Genomic DNA, 22,938 nt, shown 5'->3' with positions numbered 1-22,938 from the left:
AATATAAACATGTTAGTAAAATTTTAATAACTATAGTTTACCTTTATCTTATATGTTGTGGTTTTATTCACCTAGATCGTATGTTATAAATAAACAAAATGACAGTGTTAAGTGAGAGATAATCATAATAAAGAGTAGAAGCTACTTATATTAAATTCCTTAGTATTACATATCTTTTAATTGTTTTAGTATTATATCTTTTCTAAAAAATGTTAAAAAATTTAATGATTTTTCATAAAAATGTTAAATTAGTTTCAAAATGATTTTCTTATAAGAAATAATCTTTTTGGATATGCAACCATCTAAGTTAAAAATTAAGACTTATTCTTGCACTTTCATAGATTTCATTTTGCATCTCTATAGATATGGAAAATTATCTATTTGTCTACTTCATAGGTGATCCTCTCTCCACTCTTCTTTTTCAAACTTATCTATATTTCAGGAATAACTACCTGCACCCCATAATTTTCTAAACGTCCATTATGACTTTCGTGGTATATTTTAATGGTGACTATTTTATTATCTATTGTAGTGATATTTCAGAACATGTTTTCCAAAACAAACTAGAATATATGAAATGTTTTTCGTAATATTTACATAAACATTCAACCTTTCCCTATTCTGTAATCCAAAAACATTACCAATTAAACAATTAATAAATTTTAGGAATTAGCCAATTCAGAAGGTAAACAAAATTACAAAATTATATATAGTTTTACTCTCTTTCTTCTTTCTCTTAAATGAGTGACTTGAAAGAGTGTTTCAAAGTCCAAATATTTTCGTGTGCAAAAGGGTGTTTTAATTTTTTTTATGATAGAAAAAGTGCAGGAAATAATTATGATGGTGCAGGAAGCAAAATCATTTTGCACACTAAAAAATTAAAATTTTAAATCATATAAGCCCATTACTTACCTGGCCCATTTCATAGCCCTCTATTTACATAAACCCTAAAAATCACACAAACCTCATCTGCGTAGCCGCACACATACACTTTCTTTCCACCAAACTCTTTCTCTCTCAATCCACAATGGCAGAGCGCGGAGGCGGTGATCGCGGCGGCTTCGGGCGTGGCTTCGGCGGGCGCGGGCGTGGTGGTGATAGGGGTCGTGGACGCCGCCGAGGGCCTCGCCGTGAGGAGGAGGAGAAGTGGGTCCCTGTTACAAAGCTCGGGCGTCTGGTGAAGGAGGGCAGAATCCGAAGCTTGGAACAGATCTACCTCCACTCCCTCCCCATCAAGGAACACCAAATCATTGACACCCTCGTGGGTCCCACCCTCAAGGACGAGGTCATGAAAATCACGCCGGTCCAGAAACAGACCCGGGCCGGTCAACGAACCAGGTTCAAGGCCTTCGTTGTTGTCGGCGACAGTAATGGCCACGTCGGTCTCGGCGTTAAGTGCAGCAAGGAGGTGGCCACCGCCATTCGCGGCGCCATCATTCTGGCGAAGCTTTCCGTTATCCCCGTTAGGAGAGGGTACTGGGGCAACAAGATCGGAAAGCCCCACACTGTTCCGTGCAAGGTTACGGGCAAGTGCGGGTCCGTTACCGTGAGGATGGTTCCTGCCCCTCGGGGTTCGGGAATCGTGGCGGCTAGGGTTCCCAAGAAGGTGCTGCAGTTCGCTGGAATTGATGATGTCTTCACCTCCTCCAGAGGATCCACCAAGACCCTTGGCAACTTCGTTAAGGTTTGTGTTGTTTTCTCTTGCAAGTTAGTCTCTTTAATTTTTTAAATTAGAAAATTTTTAGTGCTAGTTGAACTAGTGCTTTGAATGTGACTAATAATCAATGCTTCTTGTGAGTTTTTTACGATGAAATTGTGGAAACTGGGAATAATTGACTTGTTTGTCCGATCTTTTCGTAATGAGGTGTTGATGATGGGTTTGTTTGGATTCGTTTAGTGCCTTTTGGACTAAGGGTAGCTGCTTTCTGGAACATTGATTATTTTAGTTTTTGGTTGGATGTTTGTTATCTGTATTTGTTTATTGCTAATGAATGTTTTGAAATAATACTCAAATATTAAAGTGTTTTGTAAATGTAATTGTACTATGAAATCATGTATAAATCATGTTTGCAAGTGGAGTGCTCCATTGTGTATGAATCTAATGGAGCTAATTACCTACTTTCTCAACACTTGTAGTTTTAAAGCAATAAAATTACTCAACTAGTTTACAAAGTATTTAATAATCACCGATTATTACCTATGTTAATGAATGTTAGTAAGTGTACAGACTGATGTGAAAGATCTTTTTATTATTTGGGGGCCTAATGAGTATCATTTTTAATACTCTTTCAAGACAATTTGGTTTGATGTATAGAAGTAATAGTCTATGTTGTCTCTGCTGCAATTGAAGAGCACTAAAATGCATCGTTGATCCCATTCTAGAGTTGCAATATTCATGCATGAATTGTTCTGATGTTGCCATGCACTGTGATTGTTTTTACAGGCCACTTTTGATTGCTTGATGAAAACCTATGGATTCCTGACACCAGAATTCTGGAAGGAGACTCGTTTTACCAAATCCCCATTCCAAGAGTACACAGATCTGTTGGCAAAACCAACAGGGAAGGCCCTTATCTTGGAGGAGGAGAGGGTGGATGCTTGATTTACAAGTTTTTTATATTCTGCATCTTTTAGGAACTATTGCTTATATATGTTGTTTGCTTTATTTTTGGTTTTGAGGGACGGTATATTACTCTATGCATTTTGATTTCCATGTTTTAATTGACTGCAGTTTTGAGTACAATAGTTTTCCACCATTTTTATTGAATTGATGCATTCTTAAATTACAGAATTTCGAAAGAGTAAGTGTGCTTTTAAATTATCCTCACCGAGCAATGGCTTTAAGAAAATCGAGTTGCTCGCCAGCATCGTCGAATTTAAATGTATTTATTTTTTGTGGCGAAAATTTTATCTTGATTTTTCGTGTATTTAATGCTCTCCACTTAATATTTCCAGTTCCTGCATTTTTCAAATTAGAAAACAACACGTAGGTCTTTAATTTGGTGAATTCAATAAAACGATTTAAATACAATTGTAGTAAGTTTGTTTTCAGTGATATATTTTTTACGAAAAATTAGATTTCCACCTATTTTAGTAGGAGTGGTCGTGTATACCTCAATAAAACTTTTATGAAAATATAATTTCTTAAATTTATATTCTTAAACTATGATTTTCCTCCATTTCTTACTATTGAAATTGAGATTACACTATTTACCGTATAGACTAATTTAACTTCGAATAGAATTTTATGCAATTCATGTTTTGTTTCGCCCTGATCTGGTTAAAATATTATTGGACATAAAGTCACAAAATCAAACGTTTTTATATATTTCTTTAGGATTTTTATAACTTCAGGTCACAAAGTTTGAGAATCCAATAATTAATCATTTTTGTAATTTTAAAATACTATTGATTCAATGATAATATTGAATAATTGAAAATTTGTAATACTATTTTGATGTTGATAATAGTTTAATGGTATAATTTATAAAAATGCAAAAAATATATAAACTTTAAAGTAAAATATATACTTTATCCTGTAAGTTATCTTACATCTAATGTTATTCTCCGGTAATTTCACATAATTAACTGAAGTATTGAAGTTGGCGAGATAGCCAGAAAGTTCACATACGATTGTAGAGAAGTTAAACTTGGTAAGGTGTATTTTATATTTATAAAATGATAAAACTAAAGTATTATTTTTTTAACACGGTCATAAAAGAGATACCATGTTGATGTAATTTAGTTTTAATATTTTTAATCAACATTACAATCGCTTTTAACATTTTTTAATAAAAAACATAAATGATAATTCATTTCATCTTTTCTTAATAATTAGTTATTCTACTTTTTTTTTATTGGTTTACAACTTCTTTTTAAAAGAACTAGTCTTAAACTTGTGTTTACATGAGTTGGTGTTTATCGGTGTGTTATTGAAAAAAATTAGAAATTAAGAAAAAAGATAATAATCATTTTTATATTTTTAATAGAATTAACGTGAAAAATAATTTATAGATTTAGAAAATTAATACGTCTATAAAAGTATAAATAATAAACTTTGTAAAATTATAAAACATAAAACATATGAAATATAGAGTTAACTCTTTAAAAATATAAAGGACATAAAGAAATTGTACAATAAACTCGCTAAATATACAAAATTAGTGTATGAACAAACTGATTTAAGATGTATTACTAAACTTGTTTAATAATATGTGTTGTTATACTTGTTTAATTTTTATATGGACACACTTGATTAATGTGCATTGTTAGACTTGTCTAATCAGTATATGGACAAACTTATCTATTGTATATCGCAAGATTTGTATACATGAAGAATAAATAAAGTTGTGTAACATATATTAATAGACTCGTCTAATATGTGTCTCGTCTAATGTATATTATGAAACAATGGAAAAATTAGAAAGGGTACGAGGGTTGAATAATGTTTTAAACTTTGTCACAAATCAACACTTAATGACTATTGCAAGGGTTAGACACACTGCAATAGTTGTTAGACATGTATATGTTTAAGAAAGCATTTAGGAAAAGGTTTTAAAAAATGAAAGTAATAGCACAAGTATTTTTATATTGATTCGTTCTAACCTGAGTTACATCTACTTCTCCCTTAAGACCTCTTAAGGGGTTCCACTAATCTTTTACAAAGATTATATTGAGTTTAACCACTCCTAATTTATAACGAGTATTATCAACCACTTTTGGTTACAACACTAGTCAATCTGATTAGACAAGTTTAACCACTTTTGATATAACACTAGACAAACAATTGTAACGTTTAACTCCACTAAGTTAAACAATTCAAGTGTTTGAATTCATTTATGAATTTAAACACAACAAGTGTTTTTGAGTTCTTACAAGACAAAATATTACTTTTGGAAATTTGTAAAAGATCTTTCTCTAAAAATGAAAGTGTTAGACGATAGAAAGAAACAACGTAACTACAAGTTTATGCATTTCTTCTTCTTGTTCTCTTCATGCAATCATATATATATATATATATATATATATATATATATATATATATATATATATATATATATATATATATATATATATATATATATATATAGCGTTCATGAGATAGATATGTTAGATTGAGAGTTGACTTTCATGTAGATTTCGTAACCTTTTAAAGTAGGTAGTCAAACTCAGGTCTACATTGCAAAGCTATTTTGCTTTATCAGATCTTTTTGAAAAGTAACTTGTACAATTCTTTAGAGCTAAAATCTTTAAGGAGACATTCTCATAATGTCTTCTATCTCTTAACGTCTTTATCCTTCTTATGGAGAGATTTGAGTGAAGGTCTTATATTTTCATAATCTCCACAGATAAATAAAGAAAAGTATACAAGCAAAAAAATAGTTTTTTTACATGCAATAAAAGTTTTAAACGTTAGTGAACTTAAGACATACTGTGTATTTAATACATTTTTTTATTGTGTAAGCTCATCTAATTAAAGTATCGTTTAGTTATGTTTAACAAAACTTGTGTTCATACACTTTATCTTTTTATGACGGTTAGTCAATTTCATTAGACACTTTTGTATTCAATACTATTTAGATATAAAATCTTAAGTCTCAGTATTTTTATAGTATGCTGAAAAATGTTATTTTCATAAAATGTTATAAGTGTTATTTGTTAATCTGAATTGATAAACATTTATTTTTTTCTACGTTATTTTTAGTAAACACATGTTTTACTTAACAAATGATATTTTATTAACTTCTTTTAAATAAAACATGTAAATTAATCTAAGAGTAATTTAGACTACAATTACAATTATCAAATATATTTTATAAATTAATATATTTTTTTTCTAAACATATTATTAACAAAGTCGGTGGGTACATGATATAACATAATATAATATGTATGGTATAACAAAATAATTAATATTTTTTTTAAATAACCAGAATGAAAAAGAATAGATATGAATTAAAAAATCATATAAAAATATATTTACAAATTATAAAAAACTAATTTTGAATTATTTGCATGTAAAGAAGATATATTAATAATTTCGTCAGAGATGGAAGTCAATATAAAATTGCTTAAGTCTAAATTGAACCAAATTGATTTCAAGTCAAAACAAATAAATCAAATTAACATAATTTAGTTTTGATTCGAATGAAATTGAGTTTACTTGATATATATGTCTAATAAATTTAGTAATCAAATTTATTAGATTGATCTAGTTAGTTTAATTTAATTAAAAAAATAAATTAAATATGGATTTAATTTAATTTAAATTAGATTAAAAAAATAAAAATTTAATCGATTCAGTCAATATAAATACAAATGATTTATTGAATCTACATTAAATTTTGAAAAATTCAATCTATATCCTCCTTATCATTTATCCATATAACTTTCTACAGCTTCATTTAATTCATTAATTATTCATTTATTTATATAATTATATTATTGTAATATAATTGTAAGACGGTCTTTCTAGTAGTATAATTTCCCTTGAATTTATGGAACTACTTGGATCAAAAACATTCTACATTATCCGCACACGATAAACCAGCTAATTTCTCATCCCACTAACCTACGCCGCTGCGCGCACTACCGCCCAAAAGATGAAGCCCCACATCGCTCGCACGGGTGCGCAGCACGCTTCAAGCTCACGTTAAGGCCCGGACGATTAGGATGAGTTTCCTGGCATCGAAGAGTTAAAATCGCAGTGAAGTTTCACTCACAGGCTCACTCTCACTATTTAACTAAAAAATCAGCTAACAAAGCCAAAAAGCCTTTTTCTCTGCAAAAAGCGCAAACCTCACATTCACCAACTCACTCGCTCACTGTTTATTTATTCATTCGTTAAATCTCTCTCTAGAACTCGAATAGCAGATTTAAATCGCAGATATAGAGAGAGAAACAAACAAGACAAAATAAACATAAGGAGAAAGAAAGAAAGGAAGAACCAAAAGTATCTATTTCTCTCTCTCTCTCTCTCTCTCTCTCGGTCTGTCTCTCTTCCTCTTCTTTTCCCTCGTACTCTCTCTTTCTCTCTCTAAAACCACCATTTTCGAGGTCGCGATTTTCTGGCTCTATATATATGGTGTGTAATCCGTGTTTCGTTGTGCTTTCGTCTGATTTGGAATCTGGTGGTGCGAGCAGTTGAATGTGAGTGAGAGAGAGGAGTTCGATTTTTGGATTCGCGGTTAGATCGGGGATGGCAGAGGAGAGAGGCTCGGCGCGGCGCCGCGGCGGAGTGAGGCCGCCGAGCATGGACGCCGACGAGTTCATGAACCTGCTGCACGGTTCGGATCCGGTGAAGGTGGAGCTCAATCGCCTCGAGAATGAAGTTCGAGGTTCGGAAATGCAGCTCGATCCAAAGAGTTCTTCGCCGTGATTTTTTGTGGTTTTTGAATTTTGAGTTTTGGTTTTTATGTGTTTGTGTTTGCAGATAAGGACAGGGAGTTATCGGAAGCGCAGGCTGAGATCAAAGCCTTGAGGCTTTCTGAACGTCTCAGAGAAAAGGCCGTTGAAGAGGTTACCGCTAATTTTTTTAATTGTTGTTCATTATTGCTGTTCTTTGTTGTGTTGATTGTTGTTTTTATTGTTTTAAGATTATAATAAATTATCCATTTTTGTGATATGCTAGTAAGCTAGTTACTAATTTCCAATTGATTGCCGGTTGGTTGTGGTGTTGGTGTTAAGTAAGTAGGTCCTGTGTTATTTATTCCTAGTGAGAGTGAACATATTGTTGGCATTTTTGGAAATGTTTCAGTGCGGTTACTAAGTTTGGGTGTCGGAGTTATTGCTGTGAAAAATGGATTCAATTCTTTCCGTTTATTTGTCCCGATTGCATTGGAGGATGCTCTTCACGTTGAACCAACCTCTTTTGGTTTGCATTGATGCTACCTTTCCTATTTTGGCTATGTGTAGCAATTTCTCTAGCATTCTGTTTCTTTTAGTAGTTTTCAAAGAGAGTATTTTGCACCCTCCTCTGTTGTCATTCTCCTAAACTCTCTTTTGTTGGCCACATTTGAAAAATCTTACCCAATACCCTATGCTAATGTTTTGGGATAAATTATACATGTTTGCCTCTCCTAATTGATGCTGGAATTACACTTCTCTATTTATTTTTTGAGTTACATTTTCCTCTCTGTAGACATTTTTAGACCTTTAAAATGTGTAGAAGCTTCATAGGGATGATTTTGTTCTTTTGAGTGTCTCTTACCATCATTGACGTCTTTTGAATCCCTATTAATAGTATCAACTCTGGGAAGGTATAAAGATGAAATGAAGATTTTGGGTAAAGTTTCAAAGCTGACAAAAGTAATATTTAAACCATAATTTCTTCTTCTAAAGTCCTAAACTCAATAATAGAATGTTCTAAATTAGCGTTAGGTCTTACTGAAAGTTGTAGAGAAAGGAAAAATGGCTTAGGAAGGCTTGTTTATAGTTATTCATGTTACTAAGAAGTTTATTTATATCAAGTTGCACTAAAGTGTTGCACAATTTATATCTTGGGTAAGGGGACTGTACTTCTTAAAATTAGGAGAGGAAGATATAATTCAAGCATCGCTTAAGGAAGAAGGTATGTTTATTCTATCTTTTTTCTCTCTCTTTAGTTTAAGCCATTACTAAATAATGGATACTTGTTTTACAAAATGGCTGGAGAGAATGTTCTTCGTGTCAAACAATCCCCTTTTGGCATTTGCATTGATGCAACTAGTACTACCTTTTAACATATTTTTAGTTAAATTTGGTATTCAATCCATAGTCATTGTGTTAGGCGGGGAAGTAATGAGAGGGAATGGAAAGTCTATTATTATAAAGAAATTTAAAAAATTTAAGTAGTTAAGAACTTAGTTGGGGTGAGAATTTTTTTTAGAAAGTCTATATATAGTCTTATCTTGTTGGGTGTGGATTAAGGAGAGTTTTCAGTTGTCGTGACAGGGAATGCCCTGTGTGAAAGGAAGATATTTCCTTTGTAAGCTGATGTTTGTGTTCAGAGTTGATGACTGCTGAAATAATACAGAAAGAAGTTGGTTGTGTCTGCGTTTTCCTCTCTATCTTCTTTCTATTCTTTGAGGAGGCATGTAACACATTGCAATAAATCCTGTTGACTTGATTATACAGAACTGCATTGCTCAATGCCTATTAATGTTTTTAAAATAAGTACTATACAATAATGGATATGGCAGTGCTTGGCGATGTCACACTCGATCAACCATCCAATATTTGCCCATCTTCTCTCGTAAGCTCAAATCAATATGGTTTTCTAAACTATCTACACTTTTACTTTCCAATTTCCAGATAGAATACCTGATTCATTTTATTGGGTTTGGTTTGCTAAAGAGTGCCCTAAGACACATGTGGAGGATAAAAAACAAAAGTAGTTGATGAAAAACAACACATTTACATAATGAACTTCAAAAGCAGTGCTTTTCATTTAATACTTCCCATTTTCTTTAGTACCCCTAAGACACTCATTAAAATAACCTTTATTTTATTACTTCTCCATATCTTTCGCATAGGAGTTTTTTGTTTTATTTAATTTGTCATTTGAAAAAACTATCAAAGCATTAAATAATTTATTTTTAATTTTTCCCTTGGTATTATTGAGTGAGATAAAATTTCAATAGAGTGATGATAGTATTTAGAGTATTTTAACAAAGGATAATTCTTCCTATTTTTTCTTAATATTGAAAGTATATATTATTAATTATTGTGCACTATCTTAAATGTAAGCTAAAAATGAATATCAAAGCAAACTTTTCTATTTTTTTCTACCTTGGTTAATGGATGATTATTATTTTAACTTTCTGTTGACTTCTGGCTAATATTGATTTTGCGTTTAGTGTGTTTGTTTTATACTATAAATGAAGTCACGAGATTTAATAGTTTCATTGTCTGATTTTATTAATTTATTATATGTTAGAGTTATCAGTAGTTTATTATGTCTCGTTATACTTTTTTTTTCATAATAATATTTCTTCTATAAAATACTACTTAAGTCGATTGCATGTGGCATTTTTTGGGTGGATTTGTATTTGACCTGATTGTCATCATACATGTTTTTCCACTTTCTTTTGCATTCAAGCATTCTTTACATAATTATTCACGAGGCTTCTTAAGCACCTTGCAGCTTTAATCTTTACTGTGCTGTCTTGTTCATGCTTTATCTCAACTTGAATGTAACTTTTCTTCCTTTTGCTTGTATTTTAGCTGACGGAAGAACTGTCAAAGGTTGAAGGGAAGCTAAAACTAACAGAGTCTCTTTTAGAAAGCAAGGTATTTCTTGAAGCCTCTATCAACCTTAGTAAACAGTCATTTTCTTGCGTTAGTTGGTGTGTTTCTTGAAGTGAATATTTCTGGCAGAATCTTGAAATAAAAAAAATCAACGATGAAAAGAAAGCATCCATGGCAGCTCAATTTGCAGCTGAAGCCACTCTTCGAAGGGTCCATGCTGCCCAGAAAGATGATGACATGCCTCCAATAGAAGCAATTCTCGCTCCTTTGGAGGCTGAACTGAAGCTTGCTCGGCAAGAGGTATTACCTTGTTGAAGTTCACATTGTAACCTGTCAGAGAAAGAGCTAATGGTAGTGCTGATATTGGCTTATAGTGACTGATTGTTTTCTATGTACTTCCATATATTCCTTGCAGATTGCTAAACTACAAGACGATAACAAAGCTTTAGATCGCCTTACCAAATCTAAAGAAGCTGCACTAATTGAAGCTGAGAGGACTGTCCAGTTTGCCTTGGCTAAAGCCTCAATGGTGGATGATCTGCAGAATAAAAATCAAGAGCTAATTAAACAGATTGAGATTTGTCAGGTATTCAATCTTGTATGAGCATTCTCTCTCTTGCTGCATCAGAATCATACAATGTAACTTTTACCTTCTGGCTATGTCATCAACCTTCTCAGGAAGAAAATAAAATTTTGGACAAAATGCATAGGCAGAAGGTGGCAGAGGTTGAAAAGCTCACCCAAACTGTGAGAGAACTAGAAGAGGCTGTCCTTGCTGGTGGTGCAGCTGCAAATGCAGTGAGAGACTATCAGCGGAAAGTTCAAGAAATGAATGTAATGTGTTAAAATCTTCAGCAAATTCAAACTGCCAGCTGTTTTATTCTTGATTATATTGCCTCTAGTTAGGATAGTATTTATTTTGTTTGGTTTATTTGACACTCTTTAGGAAGAGAGAAAAACACTTGACAGGGAGTTGGCCCGTGCCAAGGTAACAGCAAACAGAGTAGCGGTTGTGGTTGCAAATGAATGGAAAGATGCTAATGATAAAGTGATGCCTGTCAAACAATGGCTCGAAGAACGCCGATTCTTGCAGGTATTTTTGTTTGTTCTACTCTTGCAATTCATCTGAATTTAGTAGGTATTTTTCTTTGTTCTACTCTTCCAATTCATCTGAATTTAGTCCTTGAGCTTTTGACTTTTACCCTTTTTACCTATATTTCTTTGATATAAAATTCTCACATTTGGTTTTGCTTTGCATTTTTACAGGGAGAAATGCAGCAACTTCGTGACAAGCTTGCTATAGTTGAGCGTGCTGCAAAATCTGAAGCACAGTTGAAAGTAATAATCTAGTTATTATGTATTAAACTAGGTGATTAGTTCTTCCATTATTCATGGTAAACTTTTAAAAATTTTCAGGAAAAATATAATTTACGGCTTAAAGTGCTAGAGGAGAGTTTGAGAGGAAATTCTAACAGCAGTAATCGTAGCACCCCAGAGGGAAGAAGTGTGAGCAATGGTCGTCGTCAATCCCTAGGAGGAGCTGATAACTTCTCTAAACTATCCTCTAATGGGTTTTTATCTAAAAGATCACCATCCTCTCATACGAGGTCATCCCTATCCTCTAGCACAGTATTGAAGCATGCTAAAGGAACTTCTAAATCTTTTGATGGTGGTACAAGATCACTGGAAAGGAGTAAAATGCTGCTGAATGGAACACCTCCAATTTACTCATTCAATCAATCTCTTGAAGAAACCAAAGAGAGAGAGCCAAGTGATAATTGGAAAGGAAATTCAGATGATAAGCCAAATGACTTCCCAACGGTAGATTCAGTGGATAGTGTTCCTAGTGTTTTATATGACCTGCTGCAAAAGGAAGTCATAGCCTTGAGGAAAGCTGGTCATGAGAAAGATCAAAGCCTAAAAGATAAAGACGATGCTATTGAGGTAAGTGTTTGGTCCATTTTTGTGGTTGGATGTAATCCTTGACCTTCTTATTTGTTAATGACAGTCCTTGCTAATTGTTTCCATTGTCATCATGTATCAGATGTTAGGAAGGAAGGTAGATACATTGACCAAAGCAATGGAAGTTGAGGCAAAGAAGATGAGAAGGGAAGTGGCTGCTATGGAGAAGGAGGTAGCTGCTATGCGTGTAGAGAAAGAACAAGAAAACAGGGCAAAGCGTTTCAGCAATGTAAAGGGTTCTGTAAACAGTGCTCAGCAACAGCTAATTTCTGGAAGGTAATTGTTATTTAGGGCTCCTTTCATGATAATTTGATCTTTAGTCAAGTCTAATGGCATATGTGATGTATTAGCCAATCTAACTTAAGAGGACTAGAGGCTCTGTTTGTGAATTATTTCTGTTCCTTGCTTTACTATATCATTTTTAAGGGACATTTCATTACCGATTTCTGTTTGTTCTTGCATGTAAACAATTTCCTTTTACTGGGTCATATGCTCTGAATGCACTTTGGTTTCTGGCTTTTCTTTGCTGGTTCTGACAAGTCTAAGCCTGAAATTTAACATAGGCAGATTATAAGATCTTGCTATAACTATAAAAGTGTATTTTGGCTTAGAAAAGTATAACTTAAGTAACAAATACCTGTAGTAAGTTGACTAAAATTTTATAATATAGATATTTATATTTGATAATGACTATGGAAAAGGAAAAAAGAGCAGAAAAGGGAAAAGGAAGAGAAACTAAAATCAGAGGTTATATATTTCAAAAGCAAGGCCCAGAACAAGTCCAATGTGAATTTCAGAAGCAACCAATACAAAGTATGATCTACACAAAGCAAAGAGAGGTTTAGAAACTATAAAATAAAAGGGAGAAAGAATGACATCACCTGCTACCAATAGTAACCAAGAGAGAGGAAGGTTAGAAATGGGGAGAAAAGAAAAATCAAATCAAGAGAGGTGTCGAACTTGGAATGCAGAGAATGTAGAGAAAAAGCAGAGAAATGTGATACTATCTGGGAGAGGAAAGGTGTCATGAATTAGTCACCAGTGTTGGAAAAAAAGAGAGGCATCACTTGAAGAGATCCAGGCCAGCATGTCAAATGTTGGTATTGATTGTTGATATAAGTATTTCTATATTATTGTGCACTATTTATTTTTTACTGAAGATGTGTCATCAACACTCAGTTGAACCCATAATTTGCCACGTAGGGTTTTTGTCGCTGTTTGTTATTTTTTTAGTTAAAATAATTAGAAGTTTAGAATACCATTATCTTTTCTTCTGATTTGTCCCTATTAATTTGGAATGACTAATGTGGTCTTTAATTTTCACAGGAACGTGACAAGGGGTGGATTAACACGCAGCACCCAATGACAATTAGTGTATTACAGTGGCGCTCGGGAGTAATATTTGATAGGCATCATCATTCTTCTGGCCTTCTCTGTTTTTTCCCTTGTGTTTTTGTCCAATTGATTGTAAGATTGTAACTGGCATGCCGAGGACCAGTGTTTCTGATATTAGCCATGGATTGGGGACAAGAAAAACAATTGCAGGATTCGGTATGCTTCTGACCTAGTGTTATGTACTCTGCTTAGAGAGAGAGCGGCTAAGAAGGCAGGCAATGGAAGGCAATTAACTTGGACTAACCTTTCACTCTTTCAGCATTTGAGTGGTGTGGTTGTATAGGTAGCTCTTTTCTCCCCCCTTTACTCCTTTTTGCAGTTTGTATTTGTAATACGCAGATAGTGTGATTGTCTTGGTTCAGGTTTGTTAATATATACTAGCGGTTGATCCGTGCCATGCACGGAGTATATGTTTGTTTGTGAAATGATGTCTAATCTTGTTAGAAAAATACCTTCAAAATAATTCTTATATAGATATTCATTAATTATAGTTTGTTGGATGATCTGTCCAAACTCAATTTTTCATTGAAAAGATAGCCAAATGATCTGGTCTTTATTCCTAATGAAATTGAGTGAGATAGTGAATGAGTCTCCAGATTTTGAGTATATAAATAACTGTCATAAGGGGCTTACTTGAATATGATGTAAATTCTATTTATTTAGTGTTAAAACCAGCTCACACAAGCCACTTTCTGTGAAAAAATATTCCAGAGAGTCGAGTTGGGTCTAGGCTAATTGGTTGTGTAAGATGAACTGTTAAATTTTTCTAAAATGTTAAAGTTTTAAGGATGAAAAAGGAGGACAAAATTGTGATTATAAAATTGTTATTAATAAAGGGGAAAAGTTGATTATGCAAACACGGTATCAAGGTATGTATAGAAGTCCCCAAAAGTAATTAACTGTTTCAGTTTTAGTTACAGATCTTAAGAGTTTAGTTTTCTTATGTTTTTGTCAGGCTACAGTTAGTTGGACACATTTCAACTTAGTTGGTCTTAACTAAACTTTTATGGGCTTTTGCTTTCTGCACCTCATCATTACTATTACCACATATAAAAGAAAAGACTAGAATATCCACATTCACTGCATCATAGTTGCCTGCTGCCACTGCCATCATGGCTGCTGCTAAAGAGGAAGAGGTGGAGGAAAACGTTACAAAGGAAGAAAAGAGAGAAAATGTATTGCAGAAAAAGCTTGTTCCAGAAAGTTTTATTTTGGAATACATAAAATGTGTTTTGAAAAATTGTTTTGGAAGGTATTATATATGTTTTGAACAGCTTGTTCCGAAAAAAGTTTTGGAGAACTTGCTCCGATTTGCATTGAGTGTTCATCTTACACCTTCAACATCTCCTTCTACACCATAAAAAGTTCTCTTTTTAACCTTTTAACACACGATACCTCCAACTCTTTTAAAAATTTCTTTTTTAATTTTAATAAATATTTTTTTATTTTCATCATTTTTTATTAAAGACACTTTAATAAATATTTTTGTATTTTATTCTCTTTCTTATTAGAGGTATGCATCACTTTAATAATAATATAATTTAATTTAAAATTTAAATATTATTTAATATAATTTTATATTTTAAAAATTATTAAAATATGATTTATATTATAATAATAGTAATATTAAAAAAATAAAAATAATAAAATAAAATAACAATATAAAAATAATATAAAATTTGATTTAATATATTCAAATATATTAAATTAGATTAAAATATTAAAATAAGTTAAATAAATATTAAATTTCAAATAAAAACAATAATTTTTAAAAATTTATTTATGAGATACTAAAATCAGTTTTGTTTTTTATTTAAAATTTAATCAATATTTAATTTAATTGAAAGTTATAATATTATTTATTATATTTTTATAATTTAATAATTATTAAAATATGATTTATATTTTTATAATAGTTTTATTAAAAAATAAAAATAAAAATAACTAAAATAAGAGTAACAATAATGAAAATAAAAATAATATTAAAAATCACATTTAATATATTTAAATATATTAAATTATATTAAAATATTAAATTAAATTAAATAATTATTAAAATTTAAATAAAAAACTATAAAAGCATGCGAAAATTCTAGTGCTTTCCTCACGCATGCGAAAAGGGGTATGGTCTTTTTACCATTTGGTTTATTCATTTCTTATAATTTATTTTCTTTTTGCCTTGGTTAATATAAAAGCTTGAAGACTTGTCTTAATTTCCTTATATATATATATATATTTTGGCCTTGTGAATATTGTAGGTTTCGTTTGCGGCATCCTTGGCTTCCATGTTATGAACATTATCTCCTTTTTTGCCATAACCTTTATCCTATTTTTTTATAACCTACTAGAATATGAGAACATGTGACCGTGTAGGTCAAGTCTTCTCTTCCTATAATAGATATTTCTACTATCTTTTAAACCACACCTTCACTCTTATATGTTCTCATATATTTTGGATTCTTTGCTTTTAAGAAATTACGAGTTATGTGATCTTGACATACCACTCAAGAAATTCCTTTATACCTGGAAGAAATATTTACATAGCATAATGCAAAATATGTCCTTAAAAATTATAAAACATGTTGTCCACCTCTTAGGAAAAAAACCACATTCTTTATGTACACACTTAGTTTTACTAAGAACAATTTCCACCAATGTCAAAGAAGCTTTATTTATTGCGATACTAAATATAATATTTAACTAATTCCAACACTTTTATTGAATGTTCCTGATAAATCATAACAAGGGCGACAACAAGATCAGTATATATAATAGAATTCCCAGAAAATGTCATTAACTTAAACCACTCCAAAGATGTATGAAAGTCTGAAACACTATATCTTCACACATAACATAATTGAACAACTCCCACCGTAATAACGGAAACTTTAATATACCAATCTATCAAATTAAAAAACACAACAACATATTATATTTTATATTGTTTTTCAATTAAATTTGGTTTTATCTCGATGATCTATATAATAAAAGTTTAAAAAAATTACCGAGATAAAACTCAAATTCTAATCGAAAGAACAATTTAAAAAGTATGAAAGCGAATATATATATATATATATATATATATATAGTTGTGTAGAGTATGTCCTCGTTAATTAACCTGAAAAAAGGGCTTCCACAAGGCCAGCAATGGCAATAATAGGGTTTCCAAAAATAGCTGAAACTATTAGCTTGAACACCAAGACAGCAATTTTGGTGAACTTTTTCATTTTCCGTGACCTCCTTGACACTGTTCCACTTTGAACAATCTCCAGTCCATTAGTTCTCTCTGCAACTCGAGAGCTTTCCGCCATAGCTGGATCGGTTTGTTGAGAGAAATAGCCCTTCTCCCATTTCTCAAGAATCAACTTCTTCACACACGACACATGGTAGCAATACTTTCCCTCAGAAGATACGTAAGACCATCCTTGGATTCCCTTCTCAACACTTATACGCTTGCACTTAACACACTTGGACGGAACCTTCTCACACAGTTCCAGTGTCACACGCCCTTCTTCATCAGAAATTCTCTCATTCAGGTTTAAACAGCATGGGTGTAGATCATGGCTTGTGCCGATGCAGTGGTACACAAACCCTTCCACATCTTTTCCACAACCATCACAATACCTAGGATACCCTGCTGGTTTCTCATAAAACTCGAACTTGCTGTCTGGGAGAAATTTATGAACTGCATGGGAAGCACCATTTGCACAGTTTTCATGGAGGATGTAATTGCAGTCCATGTTTCCACACTGGTAACTGCTTCCAAACCCCATTTCTTGGCATCCACTGCATTTGTATGGTGCCCCTGCTGCCTTCCGTTGCATTCCTTCAGCATGGCTGGGACAACCCCTCTTAGTCGTTTCCATCTCTGGTAATAGCAACAAAGTTACTCAGTATGTTTCAATACTGGTAAAATAGTTATAAAAGAAAATATTTTTTTAGTTTTTTAAAATAAGAAAGTAAAAAATAAAAAAAAATAATATCATATGAATGTAAAAAATTGAGTAATAGTATTACGACACATTTTTACATTTATTTGACACAAAATACAAAATGATCGTAAATGTGTAAATTTTTATATTTTTTCAAGAAAAAAAAGAGTAAAAAGTAAAAAAGAATAATATCAAATGAATATAAAAAATTTAAGTGTGTCAAAAAATATTTAAAAAGAAAAATTATGTGTCAAAATATCAATTTTTTAGTTTCACATCAATTAATTGCATAATATTAAAAAGTACACCATATTTTATCTCCATATATTATTAGAAAATAATAATTTATGTAATTATGGAGTGATGATAAAAAAAGTCTACAAATTTATATGTGTAGGATAAATAAAAAAGAGAAGTTACATCAATGAAACAATAAAGTAGATAATTCCGTGTGACAATTTCAAATATTTTGTTTGTCTGTTCATAAAATTTTGATCATGGCAAACATAAAACTTTCTATAACTTACTATTAGAATACATACAAACCCTAAATATTTCTATTTCTACCAACTAAAGATAAAAAAAATAGTTATATAAGAAAGATGTAAAAAAATAGTGCTATAGCTTTGGCGATAAGAGAAAAAGATATATACCTAGGAAGATATAAATGCCTTCTATTCAAAAAGATATATTTATAGGCAACGCTTTCGAGTATTAGCTTTATTTTCTTAAAATAATTCAAGCTAATTACGAGGAAACTAAGGTAAGGAAGTTGGTTGTTGTTTTCTATTTTCTTTCGTACGCAGAAAACGCGTTCTTAGGTGACAGAAACAAACATACAAGTTCGTTATGCTCAGATTTTTAACATTGACTCCTATAACAAATTCTGCAAATATATTAGGTCATGGTTTTGGTCAAACATAGTACCACAAGCCACTAAAAAACTGTTTTTGTTTTTCTTTATTCCGTTATTTATTTTATTATATAATAGTAATTTATTTTTTTATATATATTTTTTAAATTTATTCTTTAATAATTAATATTTTTAAATTAAAATAATCATTTTATCAATTTTTCTTTTACATGATAATTTTTTCAAATTTAATTATTTTTTAAAATTAAAATAATTATATTTTATTAAACAACATTATTTATTATAAAATTTTATAAAATATTTATATTTACTTTTATCATTATAATTTTATTATTATATTTTTTATTTTTATGTTCTCACTCGAACTCTCTATATAATTAACAGACGAAATTGATACAAAACTAAAAGTATAAACTAAGTTCACACACTACCTCTATAAACAACCATTTGGGTAATTATTTTGAACATATCTCGTAAGATAATTGCATGTTTGAACACTTGTGTGGATTCACATTTTTAGACGTGAAAATTCTATTAAAAATATATAACTAAAACGCGATAAATATGGAATATGTATATTTTAGATATTTTCAAATATAATTATATATTTGAAGAGTTAGTTGCTCTTCGGATATGTTGTGGATGACCTAAAATGAATATCATAGTTTTTGTATCTTAATATGTTGTATACATTCAATCTCTTTCTTCATTTTCACTGAAATTTCATCTATTTTAAAGAACATAATTTTTGAAGTTTTTGTACAAGCTGCAGTTTTATTTTTAAGACAACAAACTTATTAAAAAAAACTATGTCTAGAATTGTTTTTTATGTAACAAAATAATATGCAGAAAACAAAATGAGTGTGAACAAAGGACTTCTATGTAGAAAGTAATATTAATGAAATGTGTGTTTTTGTAACAAAGTTTATTCTTTTACAAAATTGTCAAATTGTATAAATATGTCATAATTTTTTGTAAAACTAATTAATCAAATATAATTGAAGAAAAAAAAAAAAAAATCAAATCCATCACACTTTCATGTTACCGACAACCACATCTAGACAAATGGCATCTCCCTTTGTGTTGAAAAATCAAGGATGAAACTAAGGTGACTAAGTCTAAGAAGACTAAGACTAAGAAAAACATTATAAAAACAATCATAACTATCAAAGTTGTAAGTAAAGAAGAAATGGGTGTTATGCATAAAGACAAAAAAGCAACTTATTCTCTTAAAAAATATTATTTGATTCATTCAAACCTAAGTTTCGACCAGATCAGATAATAAAATTCGACTATGTGAAAAGTATCACAAAGTCAATTCATGCATATACACCCCGGTTTATTATAATCACAGACAGGAATGCAAGACGTGACAAAACTTCTATTTAGGTTGACCGTAAACAAAGTTGCATATTTCAGCAATGAGAAAATGTTTATTTATAAAATTTGGATCATTTTTTAAGTTAATAGTTGTTTCTGGAATATTTTTTTATGTAAAGTGAGATTTGAATCCACTTATATATTATAATTTGGTCTTATCTCTAGTCGTCGATGTGAAACTTATAATTAATGGGTGGTCCGATACTGGTCCGACAACGAATGGAACAAAATGCCCACATAAATCTCGTTAGGATAGACTCCAATCATGACTCTGATACCATATTATAAAGTGATTTTTAAACCTAACTTAACCCCACAAAATCGGCTTGTAAGATGAGATATGCACCCATTTATATACTTTAAATTGGCCTTATTTAATATAAGTGGGTATTCTGTTCCACCCAATGTGGATATTCTGTATCACAATAAATAAAGCTTCTGTAGGTTCATTTATAAAGTTAAATTTAGGGTTAGAATCCGTTTGGTTTAGGTTAATATCGTCAGTAGATATTTACTTATATTATTTTTTGTTAATTGCAATTTTTAAGTTGTTAAATAAAAGGTAAGTTATTGACCCGTTTTTAGGGAATGAAGCTACTTTTTAGTTCATTATTTTAGCAGTTATTTAAACCCACAGAAAAATCAGTGGTTTTTTTTAGTTTTATTTCGACTATAAGTTTATATTATTGTTTGATCACCAATTATAACATTTAGTGCAAAGTGCAAATCGTGAGTATTGGTGGTTTGAAAAGGTTGAAGCATGGCAGATTCAAACAAACACGTGTAGCCATCAATTCCCAAGTTCTATGGCCATTATGATCATTCGACAAAGTTGATGAAGAATTTTCTTTGAACCAAGGAGTTTTGGAATTTGGTGGAACATGATAAATAATTATCTTTATCAAACAATTGATAGAGAAATTCTAGACATTATTCTTAGTGATGAGACATCCAAAAATATATGACTCAATGAAAACGAAATTTCAAAAATCAACTCAGGTGAAATGAGAGGAATAATCAGTGAACTCATATTTTGCCAAAACCATGAAGATTACTAAAAGCATGAAAGCATGTGGTGAAAACATGCAATAAAAGTGTTATTAGTGCAAAAACTAAATGTTGGAAGTCCCACAACGACTAGAGATAAGATCAATTCATAGTTTATAAGTAGGTGCAAACCTCACCTTACAAGCTGGTTTTGTAGGGTTAAATTAGGCTTAAAGTCAACTTCTAACACCAAATTCAATTATATAGTATCCTAATAGCCTCCTACTGTGATTTATATTGTGATTCTCTAACCATAATATACCATAAAAAAAAAATCATACACTTTATAAGATGAAAGATAATTGAAAATATGTATTAGTGTTATAGGCGAAATGACTACCTAAAGCTATTTACACATTTCATTGCATACTTACAAATTTGGAAGAGAGTATATAAGATGTAAAAAACAGTAAAACAAAAAACAGAAGTCCTCTACCTTTATATACAGCCATAATCAAACTTTGAAAGTTTAATAATTTTTTGTTTTGTTTTTTCATGAGTATAATTTCTTAAAAATAAATATATTTTGAAAATCTCATTTTAAAGGTCTTTTACTCTGGCCTATGGTTTTGTTCAAACTTATACGAGTTTTTGTTTATATTTTCACCACCTTATGCACGTTCTTTTATGTGAATTTTTTAATCCTATAAGCTATTTTAGTCCTTTCCCATATGGGTCAAGGTTATGTGCTATGGACCAAACTCAATTTATACGCCTAATATTTATATATCCTAAATTTTATTAATAAAAAATACTCATAAATGTCTTCTAAATTGTATCTTTATAATATAATTTTATTATCTTTGTAATAATTAGGGTGCAAGTACAATTGTTTTTCTAAAAAAATAATGTTGATAGTAGGTTTAGAAGGAAATCGAGAAGGGAAATGGAAATAAAGGTTAATATAAAGGTTCAAGTGAACAGTTAATAATTGAGAATTATAAAAAGTGCCATTCAGAAAAGTGTTTGCTTGACAGTATAAAAAGAGATAATGTTAAAACTATCTCTAAGTTAAATTGAAAATCAAAAGTTTGCTAGTTTAATTGAAAAAAAAAAGCCAGATTTTGATTCATTGTAAACATATTGAAAAAATATCTAACCAAAATCTTAAAAAGATATTATTTATTTATATAATTATTTTAAATATTAAAATATTATATTCATCAAGAAAAAACCTAGTTTCATTTCTAAAAATTGCTATTATTTAAAATTCACTATCTCAGTTGTATTTCATTGTTTTAAAATATAGATGTGTGGTTTTTCTTTCCTTAGTCAAACATAATTATATGATTAAATCAAGATTGTATCGTGCGTGAAAAATTGATTGCTGTGGATGTAAACCAAAGTATGAAATGAAATGCAACCATGCAGCGTGTCACGTTCATTCTATTTCACATAACAAACACTACGCTAACGCATTCAGTTTCACATTCTCCTTGGTTGCTGCATTTCCCATGCAAAAAATGACACGCACTAACGCAACGAATCAGTTTTCGAGATAGAACGAAATCTGTGAAAAGCGTGAGCATTCTCATTCCCTACTGAGTCCCACTATATAACCATTTTTTTGAATCGGTTTCTGGCATTAGTCGTTGTTCGAGAAAATGGCGACCATGACGAGCTTGATCGGTCTCATCAACAAGATCCAACGCGCCTGCACGGTGCTCGGCGACCACGGCGGCGAGGGAATGTCCCTGTGGGAGGCGCTTCCCACCGTCGCGGTGGTTGGAGGACAGGTGCGTTTAGGTTACGCGCGCTTCTTTTCGATTGTGACCTTTTCTTCGTTTTGTAATCGATTGATTGTGTTTGCTATATATATTGTGATTGGTTATTGCGATTTTGGAAACGAACCAGAGTTCAGGGAAATCTTCAGTGCTGGAAAGTGTTGTAGGGAGGGATTTTCTGCCACGTGGATCTGGTAATCTTCACTTACAGCGTTACTTAATTTGCATTTCTTTTCCTAGTAACGTGATATCTTTTCTTCGTAAGTGATAGTTATCAGTGTTTTTTAACCATTTTATTCATGTTTGAATCATGCTGATATTATTTTGGATACAAAATTTTCGATATGGAATACACATTTTCGAAATTAACTCTGTGCAGGTTTGATCGAGTTAGTAT

The 22,938-nt window shown here is 31.2% G+C and overlaps 3 protein-coding genes across 3 annotated transcripts; 2 read left to right on the top strand and 1 right to left on the bottom strand.

The window, feature by feature from the left end:
• The first annotated feature begins 959 nt into the window (after positions 1–959).
• Positions 960–2,767, top strand: LOC124849243 (uncharacterized). The gene is made up of 2 exons (XM_047327153.2): positions 960–1,684; positions 2,444–2,767. The coding sequence occupies exons 1-2, from the start codon at positions 1,028–1,030 to the stop codon at positions 2,600–2,602; spliced, it is 816 nt and encodes a 271-aa protein (XP_047183109.1). The 5' UTR covers positions 960–1,027; the 3' UTR covers positions 2,603–2,767.
• Positions 2,768–6,834: 4,067 nt separating this feature from the next.
• LOC124849241 (microtubule-associated protein 70-1-like) lies at positions 6,835–14,084 on the top strand. Its single transcript, XM_047327151.2, has 11 exons — positions 6,835–7,337; positions 7,433–7,518; positions 10,204–10,269; positions 10,357–10,527; positions 10,643–10,813; positions 10,906–11,061; positions 11,174–11,320; positions 11,494–11,565; positions 11,644–12,171; positions 12,272–12,465; positions 13,516–14,084. Exons 1-11 carry the CDS (start codon positions 7,199–7,201, stop codon positions 13,553–13,555), a joined length of 1,770 nt encoding a protein of 589 aa, XP_047183107.1. The 5' UTR covers positions 6,835–7,198; the 3' UTR covers positions 13,556–14,084.
• A 2,190-nt stretch (positions 14,085–16,274) lies between these two features.
• On the bottom strand, positions 16,275–17,621 carry LOC124849246 (uncharacterized). Its single transcript, XM_047327159.2, has one exon. The coding sequence runs from the start codon at positions 17,448–17,450 to the stop codon at positions 16,698–16,700; it is 753 nt and encodes a 250-aa protein (XP_047183115.2). The 5' UTR covers positions 17,451–17,621; the 3' UTR covers positions 16,275–16,697.
• Positions 17,622–22,938: the final 5,317 nt, after the last annotated feature.

Source organism: Vigna umbellata, chromosome 3 (assembly GCF_029865625.1).
Source record: "Vigna umbellata cultivar VRB3 chromosome 3, Vumbellata_1.0, whole genome shotgun sequence".
Classification (NCBI taxonomy): Eukaryota; Viridiplantae; Streptophyta; class Magnoliopsida; order Fabales; family Fabaceae; genus Vigna; species Vigna umbellata.
This window is presented reverse-complemented; position numbering and strand designations above follow the sequence as displayed.